This window comes from Paralichthys olivaceus, chromosome 18 (assembly GCF_024713975.1).
Source record: "Paralichthys olivaceus isolate ysfri-2021 chromosome 18, ASM2471397v2, whole genome shotgun sequence".
Classification (NCBI taxonomy): domain Eukaryota; kingdom Metazoa; phylum Chordata; class Actinopteri; order Pleuronectiformes; family Paralichthyidae; genus Paralichthys; species Paralichthys olivaceus.
Window position 1 is genome coordinate 12,505,323 of NC_091110.1, and position 22,140 is coordinate 12,527,462.

Here is a 22,140-nt window from a genome sequence, read left to right on the forward strand (position 1 = left end):
AAGTGAAATACACAAAAGGTATCATGGGATAAGTCCTGTATGTGCATCTCTGTATATGTTTGATTGAAACGCTCCAGTCTCTGGCAGCATGTGGCCTTGCTCTCTCAGTGAAAGTAACCAGGCAGAGAGCGATCTTATTGAATTATTCAAATTATGTCTGCCTGACATGGGGCAGGTGACAGCTGACTGAGAAGATCTCCTCGAAACACTAAAGTCTGACACAGGCAGAAGGAGCATCATTTTTAAAAGTCAGCCTCAGTAAGTATCTACCTTTTCTGCAGTATTAGCCCTCAATGACATGCTTATATTAGTGTAACTTTAGTCTTTTATTAAATATCTTCTAAACTACAAAAAATTAGTTTCTTTGGATTCAAAAGTATTCAAAAGGATAGTCAGTATTGATTGGGATGGTGAGGTCTACAGTATCAACAGGTCAGGATGAGAATTTAAATGTTAAAGGTCGGTAAAAAAAATAATTTCCACATTAATGACATAAACAAATTATTTTACAACATTAAAGCTGCAGTCTCTGTATTGTATATACTTATGCTGGATACATCTTGTATAACTATATTCTACACAACCACAGAAATTGCTCATTAGGAGCTGCTCTGCTGCATAAATCCATCAACTATAAAATAAGCACGTTTATCTTCAGCGTTTTTATGACTAACTCCTGCCATAGAGAATGCTATGAAAATTTTACTGTCAGACTAGATCATGTGTCTGAATAGCATCCTGTCTTAGATCCAATTTGAAATTGGAGCTACATTATGTCATAAGCTGCTCTTAAGGCCTGTCTCAGTGTTTTTTTTAGAGGAAAACAAAGTCTGAAGTAATTAACTGGGCTAATAGTTGGTGCACTGTGTCACAAGTCTCTTATAAAGTGTGTTTTTGGTAATAAAAGCATGAGATGCACAAGAAGAGTGATGTAAGGAGAGAGGGAGAATGAGACTAGGGGGGTTTCACAGATGCCTGCAATGCTGCTATTGTAACACATCCATCCCAAAATAACACTTCAAGATACACTAAAGCTTCAAGCGCACGTGTCTGTCAAGCAGTGGATCAATGTGAGCAACATCATATTACAAAGCCAGGCTGTGTCATGACAAAACAAATGCTACTGAAAGACATAGTAGTAGTACCCTCTCACCGTCAGATAAACTAAATTGCATTTATTGATTACTTTAAGTTAAAATAACCATTTATACACTAATTTTTAAGCTAAAATGTTCTGTAAACTATTCATCTGTAAATTTTAACAAACTCTTATCTAATACTTTTATTTTGTATTTCATCAATCATGTTTAACTCTTTTCCAATACTTTTATTTTGCATTTTAACCATTTATCCATCACTTTCAAGTAACTGTTATCAATTGCTTCTATTTTGTTTTATCCGTTAAATTCTCAGCTGCCTGGCATTTTCAGCATGTGGTGTTCAGAAGTCAAAGCTTGATTAATATATATAGTTCTTAATAAAAATATATATATTTAGAGATAAAACGTAGCTAATTAACATCAAGGGGAATCGTTTTATTTATGTTCTGTGGACAAGTATGTTCATGAAATGGACTGACAAGTATCACTCAGCACTTCTTATACTTCAAATGCCACTAGTAGCGAAGCACATGATTGCAGACGAGGGGTGAAGAGGTTCAGTCACCTCTCTTTCCTCACTCACTTCTCAGCTCCAGCAACCAACGGCTCTTTAGGAGGAAATGTGGCATTTTAGGATTCAACATAATCCTAAATCGACTGTTAGGTTAAGTTAAACTTAGGTGTCTGTTTCTGCACGGGTGTACACAAGTTGTCCCTTGACTTGTGTGTTTGCAGCCTAAAAATACTCCTGATTCCACATGCCGCTTTAAAGCCCGTAGAGCCGTTTTCCCTTTGTAATAATCTCTCCTCCACCATCCATCATGTAGGTGGTTAAACTCTCATCGGGCTCCGCACAAACATTTCGGTTCAGCAGTCAAAGCACTTGTGACTTGCATCACGTATTCCAGGTGACCTTTCTAAAGACCCGGCCGTAACCAAAACAATCATAAACACTGAGATAGTTTGAAGGGAGGCACGCAGAGCACAAAGAAACCTTGTCTCCAAACCGGTAATTGACAGTGCGTGATGTCCTGCAGTGCGCTGGCTCTGAAGGGACATGTTTGTACAAAATTAGTTATCAAACTCAAAAATCATGAGAAAACAAGACTTTGATGTTATTGAAAACCTATTAATATACATCTTAAAATGTAACGTCCATGTATTGGGCAGTATTTATGAGAACGCATATTTTCTGGGCATTATATTTGACATTGGCACCTGGAGGCTGACCGCTTATCTCACTTGTCTTGTTTCTTTTTTGGCCTACTGACTCACTGGCAGCAGTTGGACCTTTAATTATAGCAACCGCGGCATTCCTTTCTGACAGAATAGGGGGAGATAGGCAGAGAGGCCATGGGAGGGCAAGTGTGAGCCATATAGACAAATATACAAAAATAGAGAAAGATTCAAGATAGTCAAAGATGGACAGCAGTGTCTGTTGTGTGGTTTAATTTCATTAGGACGGGGAGGCAAGCAGACCTTATTAGGCTACTATAACTCTGCTGCTGTGTCTTGATATTTGTCTCTTTCTTTTCCTAATGCTAAGACCGAACAACCACCATGGGCCAGAAGCTGGAGAAGCTATCGGAAAAAGACGAAGAGTCGCACACTAATTCAGAATGTTCTGAGCAAACTGGAGAGACAGAACAGTCGGAGACAAGAGAACAAGATGAGAGCATGCATCAGGACGAAGGCAGTTTTGCGACCCCTCAGAGTATTGATGGGATTAGCGGGAGCAATGTCAGTGGCCTGGCGACCGGGCACGCAGGGGAGCACGCAGTCACTTCTGCACGTCCAGACTCCCAAACTGGGCAGCCAATCAGACCTCTGTGTCAGGAGGAGCACCCGCTCAACACTAGGGGAGAGTGGGTGGGTGGAGACAGGGAGAGCCGGAGTGTCACTCGAACTGTAGCAGAGTCAAGAACTGTTCTGAGACTGAAAAACACCAGAAAAACTTTAATCCAGAAGCAAGGCTCTGAGAGTGACGCTGTGGTCTTTACGAGGACTACGGCTATGGAGGAGAAGGGAAATGGGAGGAAATCTGAAACTGGCTGCAGCAAGTTAGATCCTGACACTCAAAGCAGGGGTCTGACAGCATCAGGTGATCCCACCAATGACGAGGATTTTGTGGTGCTTGATAAGGATGAAACTTGGATGTCTTCTGATGGAGAAAATGATCCTTTTGGTGACAGGATAAAAACAGATAATCTTCAGTCATCCAATAAAAGAAGAGTTGAGGAAGACGCTTCTGCTACTTACGGTGACAGTAACCTTTCCCAACCTTCCAGGAATAACCCTCAAGGGAAATGTCACGAGAATAAAAGCAGAAGAACATCCGACACGCGTTTAGTGGGGACTGAAAGTGTGGAAGCACGTGTTAGAAGTTCACCCGCTGCCTGTCTGGAGAGCGAAACGGGTCAACATTTGGCTGAAGTGACAGGCAGCAGGTGTCAGCTAAAAGGAGTCAGTCATTTGGGGGCTGACTACGCTGAGACAACTGGGAGAGGAAAAGCAGAGAGGGAGCAAAACAACAGCAGTAGGTATTTTGGAAACACGCTTGATGAAGCAGGTTGTTTGAATGCACAGGGAGAGCACGGTGGGCAGAATAAGGAGGACAACAATTCAGAATTTGCTGTACAAAAAACTAAAGTTAATAAATCCTTTCTGAACAGGTTTGCTGATGCTGTTTCTCGGAGAGCTAAAGCAGGCACTGTTAGTTCATGCACTAAGACAGATGAAGGCCAAGCATTAACAAGAGCAGCCGACTTGCACCCCCAAAAGGCCAAGGCCCATAGTTCTGAAATACCACAGCAAGACCATCCCTTATTTTTACTCGAACAATGTGATGAGATCCCTTCTCTTCCGCTGCCAGGGAATGAAGGCTGTGATGGAAAGATACAGATAGCAAACTCAAAGAGAGAGAGGGAGCTTGTTTGTTTCTCTGCCGTCGTGACTTCTCCACCTTTAACTCATTTATTGACAAAGAAAGACACTATAATGGAAACACAAATCGATACGAGCGTGGCCAATTCACAGATGCCCACCTCATGCAATTCAAAGGATGAGTCTGTGCCAAAGGAAAAGCTCAAAGTTAAAGGTCCACCTCCGCCTGTCCCCAAAAAGCCTAAAAATCCAATGATAAAGCTCAAAACTGCGCAATTAATGTCCACTGATGTGCAAAGAAGAAACAAAGCTCATCTGAATTCTGAGGAGAGGGTCAAGAGAAGACACACTTTTCATTTTAACAAAGACTTTCCAGGTAACGCACCAACTAATCAGGACATGTGTTTGCTGTGGGATGAAAGAGGCCCTTACATCGTGCCAACCAACATGCGTCGGCTCTCCGTTGACCTTGAGCCGTGTCAACATCTTTTACACATGGATGATCAGTACAGCGATATGATCGACTACAACTACTGTGCGCGCATGGCTAACCTGTCTCCGGATAGAGAGCTGCAAAACCTGGACATGACACAAAGAAGAATATCCATAGGGAGACGATCCAGCTATAACAGCTCACCTCCTCCTGTTGCGAAAAAGCCCTCAAATCCCTTTACGTCCACAGAAATTCCAGAAGTCATGTCTGACATGGAAATCCACAGACCAAGACCTGCTTGCTCACGGAGAAGAGAAATCTACCCCGAGCCCCTATCTGAGAGAGTCAACACACAGGTCAGCAACGACAGCCATGCTAACTACAGTTACCGTAAAGATGTCACGGTTCATGGTGGAGATAGGGATGCAGCATATGACAGTGAGGTGGGCTCCTACAAGCCTGTGTCAGAAATTGTCAAGGAAGCAAATCAAATGCAAAGACATCAGGGTCGGGTCAAACCTGAAGGAGTCAAAGCTGAGGTTCGAGTGGCGGAACAGGGTCCAAGTGTGAAAGTGTCCCAAATAAAGAACGCCTTTGATGTCCCCAAGAAATCCAAAGAGAGACCGCCAGAAGTGCAACCACCTCCAAAAAAAGGTAAGGACTTGGGTTTACTACCTGCCCAGCACTAAACACCAGACAGACAAAATAAGCAATTAGCTGGTGAAGCTAGTGGAGCATTTAGCTGCTAAAGAGACAGATATTTCCTGCAGTATGTCAATGTTTGACTTGACAAGTCTACATGAAAGCTAATGCTAATATAAAATCAGAAACGTTCTGTTTTTGCTGATATTTTAGTTTTAGTTGTACTTAACTAAAAGCAGCTGATGTGTTCAGGCTCAATAAAAAAAACTGTCAGTGAGGGAACAACAGGATCACAGTTCCATAAAACATGACATCTAAACTTTTAAACCTAATTCTATTCAAAGTCTTGTTTTTCTTGTCTGGTTGAGAGAGTAATTTAATAAAACACCAAAGCAGGATTTTCCCAGACAATGTTTTTCACATGGTTCAACTATGCCTTAGTAGCATTTACATAATTGTTGATGAAAAAAAGGAGAAATGCCTGTTTCATATTCCCGTCATTGAGTCATTCAGTTGCTCCTCTTGACAAACCATCCTCTTTTAAATCTCAGCCCCTGTTCGCCTCAATTTTCTCCCACACTCAAAACACATGCAGCTCTTTACACTCACTGCTAAGTGTAAATTTGAGTATTCATGTGTTCATCCATCCTGATTATCTCAGTTGCAGTTTTGGAAACTGCCCATGTTTTCACACCTTCTGCTGACTCACACTGGGACCGGCTCCAAGATCCTCTCCCATAGAATAAAGCAAGTTCAAAAATAGGCAAATAAATGTGGTTTGATTCTGCTACATGTCCCATTTATTCATTTACCAAAAATTTATTGTTTTTTATTTTAGATACAAGATTTCACAATACTTTCTCAGTAACTTGAACCACTACAAATCCAACTCAAGGTCAACTTTCTATCTTTTTATCATGTTTTTTACAACAGAAAGTCGTCTCAGGTGTCAAATATGATCTGCTGACATACGAGCAGTAGCTGTTGCAATCCATTAATCAATAACACTTATAGGTCTTATCTGTGGTGGGTTTCTGAAAGTGAATTCTAGACCTTGAGGAAAACTGTGTGATATGATTCAAAGTGCTGGAAAAAATCCATTGAATTGTAGCTTGAGAATTAATTATTTTGTCATTCTGTTGTTCCTAATGGAAAGGAACAACAGAATGACAATAATTGAAACAATTTCCATGCTTGTTTTACAGTAACACTTTCAGATTGTGTATTCATCACTAACTAATATCCAACACTCTTTGGTTTAGTTCTTTTGCTTGGTTTACTTTTACGAGTCACGATCTCAGCTGATTAGAATTAACTTAAAAACTTGAAAATGCTGCTTTCAAACCTGTCTTTTGTGCGGTTGCTGGAAAAATGAAACATGCCTCAACATCCGCACTTCATGTTGTAGTGGAGAACAAGTTCAGCAGGTTTCGACACAGTAAAGGAGAATAATGGGAGGAGAGAAATGTCCTTTGTGCAGCTGTCTAAAAAATGAAACATGCCTCAACATGGAGGACATGTTAAGCAGGTTCCAATACAGTATAGGAGAATAATGGGAGGAGAGAGAGGGAGAAAATGGACTGGCTTATGGGGCAGCACATGCAACACATTAAGGTGTTAACATCTATGAATAAATATTTTATAAACATATATTAACGTTTTCACTTATTTTAGTCATCTATTTCTCCAGCACACCTCCCTGCTTGAGTAAAGATTTGTCTTCCTCACACCGATCATCATCTCACAACAACATTCAAACTCATCTGACTTTTTGTAATTTGTATAAAAAGAACTAAATAATTGAAAGTCAGTTTGTGTCTAATACCAAATTAGAAACACGTGGCCTTTATCTGTATTCACATATAAACATCAGGTTCAAATGAGAGAATCTGTGGAATAAACTCGAGCAGTTTGACAATTTAATGAGCCAAAGATTGGAAATATACTTTGAAAAACATCAAATGTCAAATCAAATATACTTTATCGGCCCCACAGGAATATGTTTGTCTTGAGCCAAAGTGCTACAGCACCTGCAGAACAGGATATTGTGCAACAACCAACAAAAAGCAATACACGCCCCACTTCCTGACAAGGCAAACAGGTAATGGTTGACAGCTGATTCTCTGGGATGTTTGTGATCTTTGGGTGGTGGGTTTCTTTATTGTGTTTGAACAGGACCTGCTGTGGTAGGGATGGGACACGGAGGGGGGGAGGGTAAGAGGGACCCTGACTCAAAAGATGTTGCTGGCTCATAAAAGCACATTTCAACAGATCGGTGTGGGGGGGGTGAAATCTGACTTTTTCTTTTGCGCATGTGCAGTAGCTGGTTTCCACAGCAGCCTATTGAATTTAATAACGATGAGAATAGACGATTGCTAGTCTTCTACCGCAGGTGAGGAGCGGACAGGGGGGACGCTCCATTCGTGCACCGGCGTCCTGAAACACCACTCGATTTAAAAAACTAAAACAAAAAAACACAGGGGGTCTGCGGACAGTGAGGGGGAGCAAAGCGGCTGGGGCTGTTTTCTGTGGAGACACCAGAGCAACGTCCTGCAGGAGAAGGGCGCGACTCCTCCACCACCACATTCATGTGTTGTGATTGATTCCCCCCCCGTGCGTTCGAAAATCCTGTATAGATTGAGGAGGAGGTAAGACACATTGATAGACACAAGTCTTTTGAGCTGTGTGCATTTTCTCTATGAGACGTGTGGGTCTGGGCTGTGCAGTATATCCGTCGCTGGACGGGATTGAGAGCGGGAGCAGCCAAAACCCGTCGGGCTGGAAATGTCTGCACTTGCGTCAGTTGGCGGTGCTCCACCGCAGCTCGCAGCTAGCCTAGCTTAAACCGAACCGTGGTTGCGAAACACAGGGTCGGGCTGGAGGGGGGTGATTTAACGCTGTAGCCTGGTTAGGAGGCTCCGCAGTGGTTTAACTCACCGTGTTGTTAGTGGTGGGGTGTTTTCAACGTATCGAGGCATCACTCGTCTCACCTCGCCTCTTGGCGGTGCCTCTGTCTCAGCGGTTGTGGAGACCATCCCCCGGCACAGCTGCCGGAGCTGGGGGAAGCGCCGCGGAACACGGGCGATGAAACACCCGCCTGTCTCCCTGTTAGCATTGTAGCTACCTTTTAAATAAAACACCTTATTCTATTAAAGTGAATACCTCATTCAGACCTCAAGCTTAGTGGCGTTTGTGAGTGAGAGTCACATCTGGGGCGTACTCACCTAAATATCAGTCTGCTCAGCCGGTCCTGACCCCCTTGTGTCGGTTGTTAGCTAACTGAAGCTAACAACGTTACCCGCTGGGTTTTTAAACCCGCTGCTTAGTTCGGGGTTAAATATCACACCTGTGTGTCACCATCACCTGGATGATGCGATTTACAGCATCTTGTTCTAATGGAGGGAGGATGGGGAGGGGGGGGGGCACACGGTTAGCTTTTTGCTAACGTTAGCCAGCGGCCACCATTGTTTCACTGTGCACAGCTGCTCCGGGTGATTCGAGATCAGACCGTGAATCCAGCACGTGTGTGTACGGACAGAAGCGCGCCGGAGATGGGAAGAGCTCCGGCTGAGGAGAGGTGGTGGTGATGGGGGGGTTTGGTGGCGGTGTGCACACCCATTTAGTCGCATTGTCCAGACACTGGAAACAACAGACTTGGAGGGAGGAGGAGGAGGGTGATGGAGGCAGATGTTGACTACACCTTGTTAACGACAGCAGTGTTCCTTGGATCATCATATTTTAGCATTAGCTGCTGCTGCAGCAGGAGAATCAGTGAGGGCACATCCATCAGCCAGGCCTCCGTGATACAGATCAGTCCCGCTGATGGGGGTGCAGAGAAGAGAGCAGCATGTTGTTGTGATGCATGACATCAAGTGAAGCTTGCACGAGCTGAAGCTGCTCATCTCATCAGGTGCATGTGAGGAGGGAGAGGAGCTTCTCTCGCATGGAGGCTGAACACCGGCTGAGGGAACACACTGTTCTGTGAAAACTGTCCAAGCATTTGCTGCTTTGCAAAAGCCTGGACAGTGATCATGACTCTGAGGGTCATGGTTCTGTGAATCAAGGCCTTTAGAGGAGGAGTGTTTAATTCATAAGACGTGTCATGGCCAGTAATCCATTTTAAAACTGATAATTATCTCACATTATCACTGATTAAAGTATCTGAGGCTGCGTGTTAGAGCTCAACCAGTTTGGCTGATGATAACGGCTGATATGAGCTAAGGGGGGGTGATGTGATCATCAATAATTAAGATAAATGTCACATTGCATTTAATTTTATTAAGTAAACATTGCAGAAAAGATGTGTATTTATGTTTACATTATATATTATAAAGGAGTTTATTTTCTTGATTGAAGTCTTATACATTTAATTTAATTAGCCTCTTTTTAATTTCTAGTTATTTATAATAAAGTTGATATATTAGGTAACAGAAATTCTAACTCCCGTATATCGGTGTCAGCATTGGCCCCAAAAAATCCACATCTGTCCAACTCTATAAGATATATAATATAGTTATATGATCTGTGTCCATTATTTATATATGCTATTTTGTGTCAGACTTGTAATTTGGGATGAAAATACCATCTAATTGTATAAAAACTAATTTGAATGTGTTCAACATATCCACTGTTCCCTCAAGCTTCTTCTTTCAGGTCAAATAACTGAAAGCACTTGTGAGGTTGTATGAGGATACTGGCTTTATGGTTCTAATATTGAATTGGTGTTTAAGTATCATAATCATTAAAAAACACAGAGAGATTTGTTTATAATTATATCTTCAATCTTTATTTTGTCATGTTCTTTGCAAATCTCTTAAAATGTTTGGGTGCACGAAAGCAAATTTTCTATGTTGGATCCAGAAGCCTGTGATTCATCTTCTCCATTTTCATAATCTGTGATTGAACATGAAGAAGCAGGTGTGATGACGACTTGTGGGTAACTGGTGAAAAATCTCAGCCTCTGGTATAACAGACTGCCAGTGTAATTACTGCCCTGCAGTGCTGTAGTTTCCACATGAATACACTGCAAAGCATGTCACTAAAACTGTGAAATATCACCATCACTTATGAAAGATGCAGGTTTTTGGAAGAACAATAGATGATGCTAAGAAAAGGCCGGTTCCTCCAGGAATTACTGTTGTGTTTGGGTTTTCATGACACGGCTGCAGATCTCAAGAAACCAACACTCGACTCTGACGTGGGAACATTTGTCTGTACTTGATGAATCTCTGGAACAGAAGAGTGAGAGAGCTCAGAGCCGCAATGAGAGCAGAATTTAAAGCATTTACAAAAGCTTGGTGCAGCAACAGGCCATCTGTGGTGTGCCCACTGTTTCAAAAATACAGTATAACGTCACTGATGACAGCTCAGAAAAAAACACCCACCTAATTTCCTGTGTCCATATGAAATAGAACATTGTTTTCATATGAGATTTTATTGTGCTTTTAAAATATTTTCAGGTTAAACCTTGAAAGGGTTTTTTTCACTGAATGAAACTGCAAAGTTGCAAATTTGGGTATTGCCGTCAGTTGCAGAATTGGAAGTAACTTTACGAGGCGTCATCATAAAGTCCACAAAAAATTTAATTTAATCTAATTGCAGTGAACTAAAAACTCTCTAGCAGATATCCATACACTGTGAAATGTAAATAAATATTACATTTCTTTAATTGGATCTGGAGTTGGAGGCAGTTTGATGAATATACAGTTGATATCAATCATAGTTGATATCAATCTTTCTACCTAAAGCACCAACATAGCAACAACCTCACATCCCCCTCACATGCCGAACTTGAACTCTTCTCCTCTCACACGTTTGGGAAATTGCGCTAAGATAAGGAGGTAAACACAGCTGGAGAAAAAAAGACAGTGTCTCATGTGTTCCAGTAGGTAGAGCTGATTTATTTGCTCTGCAAGCGCTGGAACAAACTGAGTCTCAGGGAATGAATGTAATCTCACATCAGACAGACTGTGCTGGCTGTACGCCCAACTTTCACTTCAAGGTTTCCTCAGCAAGCTCAGTGATGACAGAAAGATGCTCACTTCAGGATCTTATAACAGCCACTTTCAGTTTTTGTGCTTTCTGTACAAACAATGTCTTATGAGAGTGTTTCTGGAGCTGCCGCTAGCTGTACTTGCTCTTATTTCTCTCTGCAGATATGTCGCGGCGAGTTGTGCGACAGAGCAAGTTCCGTCATGTCTTCGGTCAGGCCGTGAGGAACGACCAGTGCTATGATGATATCCGCGTCTCCAGGGTCACATGGGACAGCTCCTTCTGTGCCGTCAACCCCAAGTTTGTTGCCATCATCATCGATGCCAGCGGGGGAGGAGCCTTCCTTGTTCTTCCTCTACTAAAGGTCAGATGCTGTGCGAATGAAAAAGCTTTGGTTTTAAGGTCCATTACAGAAGAACTAAGGACCAGATTTGCACAACATATTAAAAATTTCCATTGGAATGAGTTCACTGAAGGTCTAAGCACAGCGTCCCTCTTAATCTGTGAGGTTGCTGTAATACGCTCAGATCAGTGGACACAAACAAGCTTTACAACACGATTTAAAGCTCTGCTCTTCAAATCTGCTCCTCAAGGGTGTTTTGGAAGTTTTAGTTCCGCTCTGGTGGATAATGAACAACAACTGCTCCGTCTGTGCCTCTACTCAGGCAGATGTCATGTAACATGTCCCTTTTTACGTATTAGAAATACCGTCCATGTAGTAGTTACTTGTATTTTTCTGAAAGCTGCCGTCTGGAATGTCAGGACACGATGCATGAATTCTGACTGAGTCTCTTAGCGTTACTGTAACTTGTTGAATTTCAGCATCTGCCTTTTTCGCCAAAAGCTCTCGATTGTCGTATTTCCAATTTGACGTCTTCGTCTGCGTCTTCTACATTCGGGCACTTATGTCCCCTGAAATGTTTGTATTCTTCCAGTTTTGCGTCCATGTGTGTGAAGGGATATTATTTATTCTCACATGGGCTCACTCTGATATTTTCTTGACATTTTACTTCCAGTAAAAGCCTGAGCAAGGGTCCAGACCCTGTCTGAAAGCAACTTGTAAAAGGTCCCATTACTATTCTGATGTCATGTTTTGAATCTAATCCCTTCTCTAACCCTACTCACATATGCTCTAACTAACAGATAGGATTAAACATCTGTATAACACTGTCTCTTGAAGTCCAAAGCTGGACACAGAGGGTGTAAAGTGGAGGTTGTAGCAGTGCACTGTCATGTTAAAGCCTTCAGAACATGTGGTGAATCAATTCTCTACAGGCGCAGTCATCAGTGCACTGCTGCTGTGACCCCGTGCTGCTGAACCCTGAGGCTCATATCGGTAGTAAAACCCCAGATAATCAATGTGCACATCTGCCTGATAGTAAAGGGATGTGATGTGTATCCTGTTTCACCTCCCTCGTTCAGCCCATGATACTCACAGGGGGCGGGGGGGCTAAGATTATTGTAGGCCACTGGGCTAATTAATTTATATTGTACACACTGTGTAAGTGAGTACATTTTGGGAACTATCTATCTATTTTTGAAAGTGTTTCAGCTGTAAATGTCAGTCGCTTGTTCTGTAGCCACGTATGAAGTCAGTTGTTCAATAAAAAAACAACATGATGATCATAGAAAACCGAAGAATTGCTCTTTCATCATTTAACTTGTATAGAATACAGGAAAAGCCCTGTAAGTGTAAACTCTATTGCTGTACCCCAGGTCTCAGCCTTGCACCCTTTGTAACACAACTGCCCTCTCTCCCTGTAGACCGGCCGCATAGACAAGGTCTACCCGACAGTATGTGGTCACACGGGCCCAGTGTTGGACATCGATTGGTGTCCTCATAATGACCTTGTCATTGCGAGCGGCTCCGAGGACTGCACAGTCATGGTAAAGTCACAGTTAATCTCTGAATATCATGTGATGCATGTGAAGATGCCTTATTGTGCCATATGATTTCCTGTTATTTAGAATCTTTTTAAAGGTGTAATGTTCAGGATTTGTTGACATCAATATATTTCCATCACTTCTTCAGTGTAAAAGTTTTTCGTAACTAGTGTTTTTCTATATTTGGCAAATACTCAGTTTTCCTGTCTGTATGTAAAGCTGCTAAGTTTGCTTTGCTTTGTCTTGTGTAGGTTTGGCAGATCCCTGAGAACGGGCTGGAGAATCCCCTCTCAGAGCCTGTAGTTGTGTTAGAGGGCCACTCTAAGAGGGTCGGAATCGTGACTTGGCATCCCACTGCTCGCAACGTTCTCCTCAGTGCAGGTAGGCTTTGTCCTCTGCCCTGAAGCTGAGATAGATATCCAGTCTGCCATTTGTCCACTGTGCACAGCTGAACTCTGTGTGATGCAGATTTCCAAAAATAAACTTGGAAACAGAGGTGTGTGCAGTCAGGCCGTGTGTGTGTCCATTTTAGGGTGTGACAACCAGATCATCATCTGGAATGTGGGCACGGGACAGGCCATGATCAACCTGGAGGACATGCATCCTGATGTTATCTTTAGTGTCAGCTGGAGCCGCAACGGCAACCTGCTCTGCACTGCCTGCAAGGACAAGAAGGTCCGCGTCATCGACCCCCGTAAGCAAAAGATTATGACGGTAAGTAGAAACACTGAGGGGATTATTTTTATTTTTTGGTGGGGGGGGGGATTAGATGCTTGACGTGTGGAATCATGTTTCCCAGAATCACAGACCATGTACGCAGGCACGGCCGACCAAGCTGACAGGTGTTTTTGTGTGTTTTCAGGAGAAGGACAAAGCCCATGAGGGAGCTCGACCAATGAGAGCCATCTTTTTAGCAGACGGAAACATTTTCACCACCGGATTCAGCCGCATGAGCGAGCGCCAGCTAGCCCTGTGGAAAAGTGTACGTCACAGCAGAGAATCTCTTTCAATCTGTCACAGAAACATTGGTATCCACACAACACTGCTTTTAAAGTGATGTTCAACTTTCATAGAACCTGGAGTTGTTCAGCCTGCTGTCCAAGATATGACTGATCAGACCATCTGTGTAACCTCTCCACTCCAGCAGGGGGCGCTGAATTCAAAGAGAAAATCTTTTTTGTGATTGTGATAATATATAATGTGAGAATTATTAGCAGTAATTGAAATTAATCACTAAATTACATTCTTCTGAACTGCGCCATTAATTGAAATGTTGAATCTTATGTTACCAGGACAACATGGATGAGCCAATATGCGTTCATGAGATGGACACCAGTAACGGAGTCCTGCTGCCCTTCTACGACCCCGACACCAGTGTAGTCTACCTGTGTGGAAAGGTGAGAGGGTCGTGTAATAAAGACACATCTGTTGTGTTCCTAAGAATCAGATTCACAGACTCACACTGGGCTCTGACTGTGTGTCCTCAGGGTGACAGCAGTATTCGGTACTTTGAGATCACAGATGAGGCACCGTTTGTTCACTACCTCAGCACCTTTTCCACCAAGGAGCCTCAGAGGGGCATGGGGTACATGCCCAAAAGAGGCCTGGATGTCAACAAATGTGAAATCGCAAGGTAGCTTTGTTTGTTTTTTTTAAAAGCAGCAAATATGAATATTTTAAAAGCTGTATTCAGATGAAATATTGCATTTTTGCTTTAAAAAAGATGGTTACATATATTTTTTTTTTTGATAATAGCCAGATGTAAACATGTTTATATCTTAAAGTTTATAACAACAATATAAAAATTATAATATATATGAAATATAAACACCTGGTAGTATTGAGTGGTAAGTAATAGACAAAAACATGATTGTATTCCCTTTAAGATGAAATTGAAATGAATGCAACTTCTCTTCCTGTTGTCTTGGCAGGTTTTACAAATTACATGAGAGAAAATGTGAACCAATCATCATGACAGTCCCACGTAAGGTGAGTCTGTTTCTATCAAGTCACAAATACTCTGTTCTTTCATTGTCTCTCTATATATCTGGCAATTTTCCTCCATCTCTACATTTCAGCATTTTGCACAATCCCTCTTCTCCTTGTGACATTTCCTGCTCTCTCCACCTTCCCAGTCGGATCTGTTCCAAGACGACCTGTATCCAGACACGGCCGGCCCCGACCCCGCCCTGGAGGCCGAGGGGTGGTTTGCCGGCAAGAATGGAGGCCCCATCCTCATCTCGCTCAAAGACGGCTACGTCTCCACGAAGAACCGCGACCTGAAAGTGGTCAAGTCAAACGTCCTGGAGACCAAGGCAGTGACAAAAGTAGAGAACACCCCGACTTTCCAGAAGCACGTTCCTCCACCAGCCTCAGCAGTGAGTGTTGAACGATGAAGAACACCTGCACAGCATTTATGCTTCTTTCTTTAGCGTTAGATTTTTAAAAATCATTTATTGCGATCTAACTAGGTTCTTAAAACAGATTGCGTATCCTCCTGTTCTTTTAAACTTGCACACAGCTTTTTCTGCTGACATGGGCACTCTCCCATTCACAGTAATTATTATGGTTGGAACAATTCACAGAAGTTATGGATCAGCACATACTTTGGTATTTGGGTCACAATTCAGTGGAGCAGCAAAGGAAAATGTTAAACGCTCCAGGCCTGTAAAGTCTGTACTTATTTTACCAAGATTAATTTCTAGATTTATTTGAAAATCAACAAAGTAAATATACACGTCCCTGAAATCTTTAGCAGCCTCTCAAGTTTCAAATGAGAAGTTGAGTTAACTCTCTGTGAATGTTTCAGCAGAAAATGGAAGACAAACTGGAAGAGGTACTCCGAGAGTTCAAGTCACTCAGGGACCGCGTCATCCTCCAAGACCGTCGAATCGCCAGACTGGAAGAGCAGGTCGCCAAGGTCGCCATGTAAGACGCGGCCCCTTCCCTGGTCCGCTCGTTGTTTTGGAGAGAAATCGAATGGACGGCGTCAGCCACGGCTAAATTCTCACGATTCGGCTACATTCAGCTCGACACCGTCTGCCAGGCGACGGGTCGGAGCCTACATTCCAAGATGAACTTTTTATTTTTCTCATCAACCTTCGGTTTTACATTTTGCCCCAACACACACTGAGAAAAGGAAAAACTCTTGCAGCTCATTTTAAAGAAAAGACATTTTTTTGTTAAAGGAAAAGTCTTACCTTTTTTTTGTTTTCAAATTGTGGTAAAACATTCTTATGTGAAGTTTGTACTTACTACTCTACTGTAGCATCAGTATTTCCATTGTTCTTTTTTTGTGTTGCCAAATATGAATGGTGTGCGGTTCCATGCACTGCTTTTACATTTATTTTCTATCCTGTTGTACATTCCAGTCACAACCTGGTAGAATGACTTAGTCGAGCTGGATTTTTTTAAACAATAGCTGTTGAACTTTTTTCCTCCCACCAGTTTGTTCATTGATAAACCATCAGATTTATGAATGTGGAAGAATTCCTTTGAAAAACATTTGCTTTCTGTTCTTCTGGGGATTGAAATTCAGCATTGGGTTTTAAAGGGGAGTGTGGGGTGGGGGTTTGCATCTCTCTGGTGTAAATGTCGTGCAAATGTAGTGGTGCCTCTCGTCACTGTCAAGGGTCAAACTAAAAGTCGCCCTCTCCGGTGCATATTTTGGTGTTGGGAAGGGACCACTCACCCAGCTTGTGTTTCACTGAACCCCCTGACAAACAGTTCTGTGCACATAATAAAGATTTTACACATGGAAACCTCCATTTTACCTTTTCTTATCTTGCCTTCTGTCCACACATATCCCTGCACGTCAGCGAGAGCCTCAGATTTATTTGATTTCTTCTCTGGCATCAGATGTGGATTTGAAATCTCTTGAGTTACACAGAGAAGAAACACGGATGTTTCAGGCTGGTAATTCTACATTTATGAATACTTCTTCCACTGCTGAGGCACATTTGTCTTTCAAGATAAGATAAATCTTTATTGATGGAAAGGGAATTTCAGGTATTACAACAGCCCAAGTACAGAATTAAGACTGTTGTGGATGGAAGAAGAAGAAGGTGGGTACTGGTTACATTTCACTTCATGACAGCTCCGCGGTAACTTCTCAGTACTTTAATTATTTATTACACTATCTATTTGAATTAATCTGTTTTAATCATAAAATTGTGAAAAAAGTGTAGATTGTGCTCATGTCTCAAACTGGGACAACCAAATAATAGAAACACTCAGCTTCAGTTAGGTGTTCTTAATGTATTTGTTTATCGATTAGGATCCCTATAATCTTCCTGGAGTCCACCTTAAAACATCTGTAACAAATTGAAAATATTTAAAACCACCAAAATTAATCATATCTGATTCTAGACGATAATAACAAAACCAAAAGTGATAAATAAAAGTTTGCATGTAGATAGAGAACTAACGCTCGAGTGCAACTTTCACAACTTTTTGCAACATGGCAACATTCAAAACAGTGAAAACGTTTGTTATCTTCCTCTGCAGTTCACAACCACATCTCAGTGTGACTCATTGGTGAAGGAAGTGACGGTTATGATTTTCAGACCAGAGGAACATTTTTGTTTCCTGTCTCTTTGAAATGGTCGTCAAAACAGCACACTTCAGATTGATTGATTAAATAAATTGACTTTCAGGTTGATTATTTGTAGTTTCATTAGATGTGGGCAGTTAGACAGTGACCAGCTCTTTCTCTACGTCAGTGGAATCATTCTCTCATAGAATTCTATTAGGACAGGTTACAAAGCTAAGAAAGAGACACGGAACACAGCTATAACTATAACATGAACATTTTATTCTTAATTCACTTTGTAATGTGCTTTTTGAAATACTGTGCACAGTGGAATTTAGAGAGAGAGCCCTCGGGGTAGGTCAGGAGACAAATAAATATGAATATGTATGTTTCACAGGGTGAAAAACATACATATTCATATTTATTTATTTATTATTTATCTGTTATCATCAAATTGCAAAATTTTCTGAATGTATTAAGAGAAAAGGGGAAAATATATTCCTATTATTTCCTATTATGAACCTGTTTGGCAATTCCCTGATGCATTTATATCTATGTTACATAAGATGAGGTGGGTTTTTATGTACACCTACAATACAAATTTAAACTATTAATAATAAACTGAGAGAAATTCAATTGAATTAAATCTTAATTTTGATATAGATTTGAGCATTTAGAAAGAAATGGCAAAGTGTGTAGGGAAGTGTGTGTTTGTACCTGACGAATCTGAAAACATCGCATGGTGCTGTTTTTATCTTCTTCTTGTTTTCAAAGAGTGTGAACATTTCCTGTTTCTTGTGTCAGGCAGTTCCACAGTCAGTTGGCATGTCAGAGTCAGAGGATGTTCTAACACAGAGGCTGAGATGAGCTGAAGTCCACTCTGTTTGTATTTGATCCTCCCGTCCATCGATCTGCTTCTCCAGCAGTGAGGTAAGACACTGACACGACTCAAATCTATGTTCAGGCTGAATGTCTCTGGTTATGAGGGCTGATGTTTCCTTTAGTGATGCCATCACTTATTGAAGAGAAATGTTCTGCTCTGCCACCAAAGGCAATATATGTATCAAGTTTTTGCCACTGTCCACTTTAAATCCTTGCTTTAACTTTTTTATATTTCAGACGTTAAACAACTTTCAACGTGAAATGTTTTTTTCTGTACAGAAAGTTTCATCAGGAAGTTTGATTTTTACTCCACAATGTTTCAGTTCTGTGTATGTCTCTCTGAAACGGGTGTGGTGAAAGACTGATGACAGTTTCATCATAAGATGTCACCAGCAGTCGCAGACACATGACGCATTGATTTTTCCCCACGCGTGTTAACTACTTTTATCACCCGGCAGCCTCGTGCATCATAGCCTGTGAACATGAATCTGTTCTGTTGTTTCAGATCTTTTACTCAACGATGATGCGTCTCAGCATGAAGGCCTGTCTGCCTCTGCTGTTTGGAATATCTCTTTTGTTTTCTGTGGAGGGTGAGAGCAACAAGACAGCTACTGCTGCACCAACCACAGCCAGCATGCTGCTCACCTCTGCACACAATAAATCAGAGACTCTTGGGACAACTTGGGATCATTCTGCAACTCACAGTCCTACAGAAGTGGCTGCAACAGCTCACGCCACTGTGTCACACACAGCAGAAACAGAGGAGGCAGTTGTAAGAAACAGCAGCGTGGCTGGTTTGGTTGTTGTGAGCACAGCGGCAGCAGCAGTGACAAGAAGCTCAGGTCCACCGATGCTTCGTACCTCAACAGCGGTGACCACAGCTCGGCCTGCAGGTGATGCACAACCTCCCCGTGATACAACAATCTCAGAAACATCGAAACCTACAGAGGACGAGATGCAGCGACGATCATCCACCAACTCTACGGACGGGGGTACACCTGTAATGACCTCTGCAGCATCGTCAACGTTGCAGCGACGATCATCCACCACCTCTACTGACGGGGGTACACCTGTAACGACCTCTGCAGCATCCTCAACGTTGCAGCGACGATCATCCACCACCTCTACTGACGGGGGTACACCTGTAACGACCTCTGCAGCATCGTCAACGTCGCAGCGCCTCACGTCCGCCATTAAACCTGAGGTTACATCGAGTGTATCTCCCAGCAACTCCTCTACCATCAGCAGTCCCTCATCTTCTACCTTGACTGTAACAAACCCTGCCTCCGAGGTATCACCTGCATCTGACCCCACTTCTTTACCAGTCATGACAACAAAGACCCTCACCACCGGCAGCTCCGACATTTCAACCACGTCTCAACCCGTTTCTCACCACGTCTCCTCGTCGCAGTTCCCCGACACAGCGGGGTCGAGCTCTCCCACTGAGTCTTCCACCGCCACAGTCTCCGACAGCTCCTCCATCTCCACCTCTGCCGTCTCCACCAGTCCGGCAGATATCTTTCCCAAGAGGTTGCCAAGCCCATCAACTACACCAACTCCATCAGCTACAGTAGCACCTTGTAAAGTCTCAAAAGTCCCACCCATCATACCTGAGGTCCAGCCCTGCTCTACCCGCGGCGTGGTGAGCCACTGTCTCATCGCCATCGCCTCTCTGGCTACATTGGCCACCATCTTCATGGTCACTACCGTTGTCCTGTGCTCCAAGCTGTCATCGAGGAGGTACAAGGTCAGGAGGCACCAGCAGTCGACTGAGATGATGTGCATCTCTGCCCTGCTGCCTGAGGAGGAATTTTCCTACAGAAGGCACCGCACCCCGATCACCAACGGCATCCTGGTGATCCCAAGCGGCCGAGACAGTGACGACGAAGTAGGAGATAACGTCACTCTCAGCAGCTTCCTCCCAGAAAATGAGCGTTATGTTTAGAGACATCAGATTATGGAAGGACTGAGGACTTATTGACAACTCAGAGCTCTTTACAGTCACAGTCATTCACTATACACAACGCTTTTCCTATCCAGTGCAGACGTTAGGGCCAGTTTGGGGTTCAGTATCAAAAGATACTTCATAATGCAGCCTGGAGGAGTCGGGGATCGAACCGTCGATCTTCATCTCTACCTCCTGAGCCACAGATGAAAGATTAGACGGATCAGGCTGATGTCAGTGATGTAGAGACAGTTGCTGTTTTAATAACAAACCGCTTCCTCTTTGATGTTGGTGGTAGCTTCAGTGCACGCTCCTGCAGGAAGTAGTGACACACGCACATTTTATAATCTTATAAAGAGTGAACATCTGAAAGTGGCGCACGATCAATGATTTTATTTTTTTGGGCCTCGATGGTATTTCACTCAGGAAGACTTGTTTCGTCACAGACGCTGGTCTCTGGTCCTGTGAGGCTTTATCATATAAATTGAGTATTTTGACTGATCACAAACTTTGTGTGTCTCTGAATGTGTGATATTTGTTTTGAAATACAGTTTCTGGGATAATTTATTAAAGGAGAATCATTTATAATGCTTTTTTTTCCATGGGTCTGTTATTGCTTCTCAATTTCTCACAAACTTCCTGGAAAGAATTCTGTAATAAAGACAAAGATCAAACCAAAAACAAAAAATCTGTTCGATGTCTGCTGGATCCAGAAAACGTTTGAAAAAGAAAAAATCTGCACACTTCAGAAGTCTGAGGAGGATAAATAAATCCATTAACAGGAGCTTTAGGTGTGCACATTTTAAAAAGAATGTTTTAAAGAAATCACCAATCCGTTATCTATACCACTTATCCTTTAACATCAACCTACGTGGTTCGAAACTACCCTGTTTGAAAAAAGGCATGAAGGGCCTAGGGAAGGGGTTAAGGGTAATAGGGAGTCAGTCCCAGCAGACACAGATACACACTGGACAGGTCAACAATTCATCGCTGGGCCGACATACAGAGACAAACAACTATCAACACTCACATTCACACCTCTGGTCTCCAATTAACCAAACTCCATGTCTTTGGACTGTGGGGGGACGCGGGACCACCTTGAGAAAACCCACACAGACACAGGGTCAACATGCAAACACACATAAAGACCTGGGCTGAACCAGGATTCAAACTGAGAACCTTTTTACTCCATTTAAACCCAAACAAAAAGGCAGCCTGGGTAATTGGAGCTGAGTGTTCTGTAGTTTACCGGTTGAACACGAGTATTTGAGAGAATGTTTTGTGCTGAAAACGTTTAAAATAAAAGTCAAAATTATAAAAAAAAGACCAGATGGAGTTTTCATTTCATGTGTCTTTGACCTCAAGTCACTTCCTTTATTTGTGAAAAGCTTCATAGAAGGCTTTTCTTCCGCCCTAGATTTGATATCATGTTCACTTCCCTTCCTGCGAAAAAGAAAACAGAGCTCTGAATACTTATTAGGGCCTGTGAAGCCAGTGCTTTATTTTTCTTTTCATCCTCTCTGCCTTTTTTATTTTGTTTTCTTCATACTCAGCAAAGAGCATCAGAACCAGACACCGGTGACTCTGAGCAGAGCCCAGACGAATGTAAACCTGGAGGAAGCCGGACCTTCATCTCCTGCTCCTCGGTGACCATATAAAGCTTGACTTGTCTTTGACTGATCACAAACACCGTCGACTTGCCAAAAATGCATCCGGGCACGTACACACACACGATCACTCACAGACTCACACTCACTCGCTGCGTTGTGTCCCTAAAGTGGTCACACACACCATGTGAGTTTAATTGCTTGACTCTGAGGGGAAAAACAGAAGAAACACACCACGTTGT

General features: G+C 42.6%; 3 protein-coding genes across 8 annotated transcripts in view; 2 read left to right on the forward strand and 1 right to left on the reverse strand.

Annotated features, from left to right (window-relative positions):
- myo1hb (myosin IHb) overlaps positions 1 to 8,131 on the reverse strand; it is a 45,341-nt gene extending 37,210 nt beyond the window's left edge. The window contains exon 1 of the mRNA XM_069513448.1: positions 7,996 to 8,131. The gene's annotated coding sequence lies outside the window, so the exon portion shown is untranslated. The remainder of the gene's footprint in view (positions 1 to 7,995) is intronic.
- coro1cb (coronin, actin binding protein, 1Cb) lies at positions 226 to 16,694 on the forward strand. 6 transcript variants are annotated; one of them, XM_020082017.2, is made up of 12 exons: positions 226 to 258; positions 2,647 to 5,070; positions 11,214 to 11,413; positions 12,814 to 12,936; positions 13,185 to 13,314; positions 13,466 to 13,647; positions 13,796 to 13,915; positions 14,226 to 14,330; positions 14,421 to 14,566; positions 14,865 to 14,922; positions 15,069 to 15,311; positions 15,746 to 16,694. In XM_020082017.2, exons 2-12 carry the CDS (start codon positions 2,661 to 2,663, stop codon positions 15,863 to 15,865), a joined length of 3,837 nt encoding a protein of 1,278 aa, XP_019937576.2. In that variant the 5' UTR covers positions 226 to 258; positions 2,647 to 2,660; the 3' UTR covers positions 15,866 to 16,694. The 6 variants fall into 6 exon arrangements, with proteins under 6 accessions (XP_019937576.2, XP_019937575.2, XP_019937578.2 ...); XM_020082016.2 differs by lacking the exon at positions 226 to 258 and having other exon boundaries at positions 3,825 to 5,070; positions 15,743 to 16,694; XM_020082019.2 differs by lacking the exons at positions 226 to 258; positions 2,647 to 5,070 and adding an exon at positions 7,137 to 7,159 and having other exon boundaries at positions 15,743 to 16,694.
- Positions 16,695 to 18,241: 1,547 nt separating this feature from the next.
- Positions 18,242 to 20,879, forward strand: selplg (selectin P ligand). Its single transcript, XM_020081864.2, has 2 exons — positions 18,242 to 18,394; positions 18,852 to 20,879. Exon 2 carries the CDS (start codon positions 18,867 to 18,869, stop codon positions 20,289 to 20,291), a length of 1,425 nt encoding a protein of 474 aa, XP_019937423.2. The 5' UTR covers positions 18,242 to 18,394; positions 18,852 to 18,866; the 3' UTR covers positions 20,292 to 20,879.
- Positions 20,880 to 22,140: the final 1,261 nt, after the last annotated feature.

Bases quoted from the DNA above. Each gene is read 5' to 3' on its own strand.
- coro1cb (XM_020082017.2), top strand. From the start codon at position 2,661: ATGGGCCAGAAGCTGGAGAAGCTATCGGAAAAAGACGAAGAGTCGCAC. The intron at 5,071-11,213 runs GTAAGGACTTGG...TTCTCTCTGCAG, and splicing joins GCAACCACCTCCAAAAAAAG to ATATGTCGCGGCGAGTTGTG. The intron at 11,414-12,813 runs GTCAGATGCTGT...CTCTCCCTGTAG, and splicing joins TTGTTCTTCCTCTACTAAAG to ACCGGCCGCATAGACAAGGT.
- selplg (XM_020081864.2), top strand. From the start codon at position 18,867: ATGATGCGTCTCAGCATGAAGGCCTGTCTGCCTCTGCTGTTTGGAATA.